Here is a 7,293-nt window from a genome sequence, read left to right as displayed (position 1 = left end):
CCTGAAAAATGAAAACAAACACCAAAAATTAGTGAGATTGAATTTGAATGCAAAAGGTAAGTGATGTGCATTTTAAAGTACATCTAGTATAGAATTAGCCGAGCACACTGACAAGCAGATATTAGGAAAAAAAAAAATCAAGAATTAAATCAATTGTGTGCGTTTGTAATAGTGTGAGCTCACCTCCTCCAGCGATTGTTGCCTTGATAAGGGAGTCCAACTCTTCGTCACCACGGATGGCGAGCTGCAAGTGACGGGGAGTGATACGCTTCACCTTCAAGTCTTTGGAGGCATTGCCTGCCAACTCTAGTACCTGAGAACAAAAATAACCACAGATAGACGTTAATGCAAACGGCACAATCTCACACAGAATCACCGATGTTCTCAGTGATTTGAAATCCAGTGGGTTTTAATTAAACTCTTTACCATATTTTAAGAGACAAAAAAACATATCCAGTGTTAATCACAAACATGCTGAAAATGGGATTTGCTTACTTCAGCGGTGAGGTACTCGAGGATAGCTGCACTGTACACAGCTGCTGTGGCTCCTACACGGCCGTGGCTGGTTGTGCGGGTCTTCAAATGCCTGTGGATACGACCCACTGGGAACTGGCAGGAAACAAGACACCAGACTATCAGTTTGAGTGAAAACAAAAAAGGGGAAAACCCGCTTTGATCAAAGAAGCCAACACGTAACGTTCTCAGTAAAGCCACCAACGGCAACATGGAGATTTAAAAGATATTTACCTGGAGCCCAGCCCTCTGGGAGCGCGACACTGCTTTCGCCTTGGCTTTGCCGCTGTCTTTTCCTGCCTTGCCACCAGCCTGCATGGGGTAAATACAGGAGATCATCAACATGAAAGACAGAGATTGCAAAAGACAAGAGAAGCAAAACTGAGGCAGATAACTAAGAGGCTGTGGTTTGATGTTGTTGAAGTTAGACTTCAAGAAAGTTAGATTAAGACTTCAATACTTTAAAAAGTATCTAATGTAGTCCATAAATGTCAACACGTGACCATATCACATTATGCCATGCAGATGATAACGCTCAAGGCGAAGGTTAATTCTTGAAAAATTATAAATATAAAAAATTATGATTTAAATTGAGTGTCCAACTACTCAAATATTACTATTTAAAAAAAATAATAATAATTTAAATACCACTCTAAATAAAACTATGCAACAATTTTACAATAAAACTATGAAATAAATGTATATATTTTGGGTTGGGGATAATTTTGCCAAAAAAACATGTATATAAAATTGGTGAGTGCCATTATTTTGTTTCAGGTCATTAAAAATGCACAACTAAAAATAATAATGATGATATGTAACTTGTAATACCACATGGGATCATGACATTTGTAAATCATTTGTAAAAAAAAAAAAAAAAAAAAAAACATGCTATCAATTTGATATTTATAAAATCCTACTTCCTTAACATTTTTAAGACTTTACTGGGATTGATTTAAGATATTTTAATTTTTATTGACGCCTCGTTTTTGTTTCCTGGTGGCCTCAATTGCCCTTGAAGACTTTTTAAAAGATCAGCGGGAGTCGATGGACATATACAGAAAGATCGTTACAGGTGCCCGGTTAAACTATGACCGCTTTCCCGCCAAACAAAAGAAAAACATAACCAATCGAAAAAGATGGCAACGATCAGTCACCAGACTTGACAGGCATTGCAGACATATATTGTATATAATAGAGAAAGCAGCCGATTAAGATATTACAAATTTAAAATAAAATAATAAAAACATTCTGACAAAATAGGACTTGCAACAGGCGGGGACAAACAAAACACTGATTAACTTTATGGACAAAAAGAAAAAATAGTTTACGTCACGGAGCCTGCTAAGCGCACATGGCAGAAAGGTCCATTGGAAGCGATTCGCCGCGTTTATAATCTTATTGTTAAATACTCCACAGCCAAACACTAACAATTGACCATACGTTAGGCTACTGAAATGGCTAAACTTAGCATGCTAATGGTTGCTAATCCACCTTCCACAGAGAAGCTAAACCGAGCCAAACACAACACCCTATGAATCAAGGTTTGAACCTGTAACCAAGCAATTCGCTCTACCAACACGGTTATTACCCGGGGGGAAAATAACTACGTTATATTTAAGTGAAATGCAACAACCCCCGGACTTCTAGTGCTAATGTTAATGCTAACAGGTTAGCTGACAGTTAGCTCTTATTACCCTCAGTTCAAATTCAAAACAGCACTTTCTACAGTTGCTCAATAATTGCCGTACAAATGTACCGACACCCCTGGTAATGCATTTGGTCTTAGCCGAGGAGAACTTACCATTTTTCCGTTTCGTTATTTGATTGTAGAACTGAGTCGATAGCAAATAATTTCGGCTCCCGAAAGCAAAGAAACAATAAAGCCTTTCGGAAATCTTTTGCATGAGACCCCTCGTGGGAGTCCGGAAAAGGCCAATCAGAGTGCGAGTTGTTCCTTCGAATCTCAGTTTCGACCAACCACAGAACAGCTTACAAGAACATTCCACCCATCCCCCCACACCGCCTAGGATCATCGTGCCTGGTTTTGCGCACGGGACCAACAAGTAGGCGGGACTCTGTGTGTAGTGTAACGTGTGTGAGTGTCCAGTGTCCTTCCAGGGGCATCCTATCCCCAAAAATAATAATCATAATTCATAAAAAGGAGAACATGGTTGGAAATAACTCCTACATTTCAGTTCAAGGTCACTCACAACTCTTGAAATGCAAATAAATGTTTACTCGCTGCATTAGGAAAAGGATTATGACATGGGTACGTTAAAAAGCACAGATAAGTTTGCAAAATAGTGAGTTTAATACTGCAATGTATACATCTGTAACCGAATGTCATCCAGATGATCCAGGAGGAGGTTCTGTTTTTTTAATGACAGACGGGACAATTGGCCAATGAAAACGCAAGAATAATGACGGACAGGACAGTTGGCCTAATTAGAACGCAAGAAATATATTCAATGTTTTCATTGACAGCCGCGGCGGCCAATCAGAGCCCAGAAACCAGCGTCCGGTTTCCCTCAGCTAGCATAGCGAGGACGGCGAGGGGTGGGGGTCAAAGCTACGCAGAGAAACGGAGAAACGGGCTGCTGGTGGCGAAGATGGCGGATGGGGACAGTGGCAGTGAGCGCGGTGGCAGCAGCAGCGGTGGCGGAGGTGGAGGTGGAGGTGGAGGTGGCGGTGAGCGCGGTGGTGGTGGTGGCGGCGGCGGCGGAGGAGGGGGAGGCGGCGGTGGGTTTCAGCACTACCAGCGCGATGCCGAGACCCAGGAGCTGGCCTCCAAACGGCTGGACATCCAGAACAAACGCTTCTACCTTGACGTGAAGCAGAACGCCAAAGGCCGGTTCATCAAGATCGCCGAGGTGGGCGCCGGGGGCTCGAAGAGTCGGCTGACCCTCTCCATGTCAGTGGCGGCCGAGTTCCGCGACTACCTCGGGGATTTCATAGAGCACTACGCCCAGCTGGGGCCTAGCAGCCCGGAGCAGATCGCTCAGTCTACCGGTGGGGATGACACCGGGCCTAGACGGGCCTTGAAGAGCGAGTTCCTGGTGCGCGAGAACCGTAAATACTACCTCGATTTGAAGGAGAACCAGCGGGGTCGCTTTCTCCGGATCCGGCAGACCGTCAACCGAGGCCCTGGTTTCGGTGTCGGAATGGGTGGCATGCCCGGAGGAGCTGGCATGCAATCCGGGCAAACCATCGCACTCCCTGCCCAGGGCTTGATAGAGTTCCGCGACGCCTTGGCCAAGTTGATAGACGACTACGGGGGAGACGAGGAGGATCTGTCCGGCGGTGGTGGAGGGGCCGGGGGCTACAGCGAGCTTCCGGAGGGCACCTCTATCATGGTGGACTCCAAGCGCTTCTTCTTCGACGTGGGGTCCAACAAGTATGGAGTTTTCTTGCGGGTGAGTGAAGTGAAGCCCAGTTACAGGAACTCTATAACAATCCCCTTCAAGGCTTGGGGCAAGTTCGGGGGCGCGTTCAGCCGCTACGCCGAGGAGATGAAAGAGATCCAGGAGAGGCACCGCGACAAGACGTACGAGAGGACAGCCGGAGAGGAGTCCGAGGGCGAGGAGGTGGACGACGATTGATGCAGAGAGAAGGCGGTGGTTTACTTGTGATGAAGCTGACAACATGATGCAAAAGCCTGGCGATATACAGAGAGAGAGAGAGGAACGACTATCATGTGCATGACGAATCGAACTTTAAAATGCTATAACAACGGAGTAAAAATAAATAGTATATTTGACTGTCTATGTAAGAGAATCATGTTCTAAAAGTTAAGGTGGATGTTATAGCTAAATGAATGCGGACTGCTGCAAGTAGTCAGCTCTTGTATGAGACCCCCCCCCCCCCCCCATTGATTTAAAAAAAAACGATAAATAATAATGTATACATAAATATATATAGGCCTATTGAGGATTTATTTGATAAGCTCTCACATGCAGCCCAGCAAATTAAGTTTGACAGTGCTCAGTATTAGCTACCAGTACCCACTTCCTGGTTTATATATCCAATGGTAAAAGCTCATCCTGGTGCTGACCTGTTGTAGTCTTCTGTGTGATGACAATTAGGAAAGTGTGTGAACTGCGTGACATACCCATAAACCAGCAGGTGCATATTGGGGGGAGAGAGAGAGAGAGAAACGGAGCACCTGCATCACTCACCATGACTGTGTGCCTGTTTTTCGTCTAAGAAAATGTTACAATAAGGACCAGAAAAGACCCACCAAGACAACACCCAAAGCCACAGTCAGCTATAGGGAAGGAGGCTGGCAACCTTTCGGGCATCATCCCAGGACATCCACACACTCCTCAGCCCCATGCGAGGTCCCATATGGAGATATGTTACAAGCACACGACTCATTTGGATTCTCTGGACAATCCATAATGAGTCCAAAATGACCTTATTCACCCCCACCCCCTTTTCCTCCCACCTGGGCGTCCCCCTTTAGGTGCTCACCTCCTGCTCCTGTAGCTGAAATGTGGCTGAAAAGGCCTGCTTGTCTATTAGTCTCAGGGCTGGAGAGTCCAGTCCATACTTTAGGGTATACTTTAGGGGTATATATCAGTGTTACCTGTGCCTCTGCTTCATCTGGGTCGGCCAGCTGCTGCATTTTGAGACGTGGGTGCAACTGATGACGTCTGGTATTTTAGGATTTTAGGCCTGTGACCTTTTCCTTGTCAAGGGGGGGGTAGTGGTGGGCTCAGAGCCTCCAGTATACTGGTCATGAATATTTCAAGTTCAAGCTTAATGTTGCCGGGGTTTTTGAGCTGTACGGTCTCAAGGCAAAGAGTCCTTGTTGACTTTCATTCGGGGCGCTCCATTTGGGATCCTTCAAATCTTGAACTCAGACCATTAACGACTGAAGCAATATTCAGTCTTGATTGTAAGAAAAAAAATTGGTGCTTTTTTTTTTTGGAAAACGACACCCACAGTGGGAGGGTGCTGTAACTTAAGACAGAAAAAAATATATATATAAAATATATATAATGGAAGATATTTACTTACTAAAAAGATCAATTATAGACATAGAATTATTTTTCAAAAGAGATATATTGAAATATGTCTTGGAAAAGATGAGACATTTATTAGATAACGCTGCCTAATGTGGCTTATTTAAAAAATTCAAAAAACACTAAACTTGGATTTAACTGTCCAGGGCGATATTTCATACCTGCTTCTTTTTTTTCCCCCTAGCATTTCTTTTCTTCCCTTTTTTAAGAGGGAATTTAAGAAGAGTACAGAGAGGCAAATTGATAACACAGTATGTTATAGCAATTTCTAGCAACGAACTTCATTGAAGTAGTTTGTCAGCAAACACTCAGCACTCCAGTTCACTTTACATAGCATCGACTTGTCCCCCTCGTTTCAGTCCACACCTTTAATCATGTTCTGTCAATCATTGGCTGACCATCAGTAGCCATAACGACGCAAACAACACACCTGCAATCATCAACATTTTGTCTTTAGTGCTCCATTCTTTTCAATTCTGATCATTTTTTGCATGCCTGCTCTTAGGGCGAATCCGCCTTGTGTTCATTTCTTTTTGCATATACCGATTGCTGTATGATGATGGTATTTATCCATATTTGAGAGCAGTTTCAAGTTTTTCTTTTTTGCAATGGAAAGGAAACAAAAGTTTAAAGTTTACTTCTCAGCCTAATAAAAACAAGCAGCATAAAAAACAACAAGTTCCCCTTGCTTTTGGGGAATGTCACTCTCATTGTCCCACTGACTTCCTTTTGGTGTGTGTGAACCTCTTGTTGAATTTTTACTTTACCCACTCAAACACAACAAATGCAGAAATGCCATATGAAAAAAACAAACCTGGGAGCAATAGTTTTTTTTTCTTTTCTATTGATATACATATGCTATATATATAATATTACATGAGATTGAACTACATCCTTCTTCCTGTACGTGAAATGGCAGCTGTTTCAGTCGTGTGTACTGCTGTAATATTCTACCAAGTTCCTTTCAACGAGAAATAAAAAAAGGTTTTTGCTCAGGAGAGGTGTGCTCTTTTTATCCCCGTCCCACTTCAGGGTGGAGATCACTCAGTGCAACAGAGGTGTAAGGATTGTAATTGTCATCTGAAAAAAAAAGTAACAGTTCATTTGTATAATTGATCAACTGGCCATTTGATAAATTAAATTAATTATAATTGTTTCCATTAACGATGCTATTTTTGATTCAGTTCGTAGTTAAATGTTTTAAGTCAGTGTTTTGTCTGACGACCAATATTTAATTTACAATGATAGACCACTAATACAGTCTTCCTTCAAAATCATGCAAAAAATTAAAGCACATAAGAATTATCAACTAAATTTGCTAGTATAATAGAACTTAGAAACGTACTATGCAATGTCAACACGATGTCGATGCGCTTCAGCCCAAAGTGCATAAAAAGTACAGACATACAAAATGACAAACAAGATTCAACTCATGTTATGCAAATCAAATATATTTAGTAAAATATGTGCCTTAAAGTAAACACACTGTTTATCCATGGAAATGTGAGTATTGTGTTATTATACAATATATGATATGACAAGAATAGAGTGCAACTTTAACTGGATGTCATTTATTTTTTGTACCTGTTAGACCATAGGACCTTGCTACATATCACTTCAAACACACACACACACACACACATATAACAACACATAATCATAGTAATAAAGTGTGTCAAGTATAATACCACATCTCGTGTCTCACCAACTAGTGCAACAGACTAAACATAGTCAGTAATCAAGCCACGAACCA

The 7,293-nt window shown here is 42.3% G+C and overlaps 2 protein-coding genes across 2 annotated transcripts in view; one reads left to right on the top strand and one right to left on the bottom strand.

Annotated features, from left to right (window-relative positions):
* The window catches only part of h2az2a (H2A.Z variant histone 2a), a 3,421-nt gene extending 961 nt beyond the window's left edge, over positions 1-2,460 (bottom strand). Inside the window, exons 1-5 of the mRNA XM_080045543.1 lie at positions 2,318-2,460; positions 748-825; positions 496-609; positions 184-313; position 1 (exon numbers count right to left, since the gene is read on the bottom strand). The exon at position 1 is cut by the window's left edge and continues 961 nt beyond it. Of these exons, the coding sequence (XP_079901669.1) occupies position 1; positions 184-313; positions 496-609; positions 748-825; positions 2,318-2,320 (326 nt within the window). The 5' untranslated portion in view covers positions 2,321-2,460. The remainder of the gene's footprint in view (positions 2-183; positions 314-495; positions 610-747; positions 826-2,317) is intronic.
* Positions 2,461-3,125: 665 nt separating this feature from the next.
* LOC307264219 (transcriptional regulator protein Pur-beta) lies at positions 3,126-6,538 on the top strand (the record flags this gene model as incomplete). Its single annotated transcript, XM_080045530.1, has 1 exon — positions 3,126-6,538. The coding sequence occupies one exon, from the start codon at positions 3,126-3,128 to the stop codon at positions 4,113-4,115; it is 990 nt and encodes a 329-aa protein (XP_079901656.1). The 3' UTR covers positions 4,116-6,538.
* Between the last annotated feature and the right edge of the window lie 755 nt (positions 6,539-7,293).

Source organism: Ammodytes marinus, assembly GCF_949987685.1.
Source record: "Ammodytes marinus genome assembly, chromosome: 2".
NCBI classification, from domain to species: domain Eukaryota; kingdom Metazoa; phylum Chordata; class Actinopteri; order Uranoscopiformes; family Ammodytidae; genus Ammodytes; species Ammodytes marinus.
The sequence above is the reverse complement of the archived record's forward strand: the minus strand, read 5'-3'. Positions and strand labels throughout refer to the sequence as shown.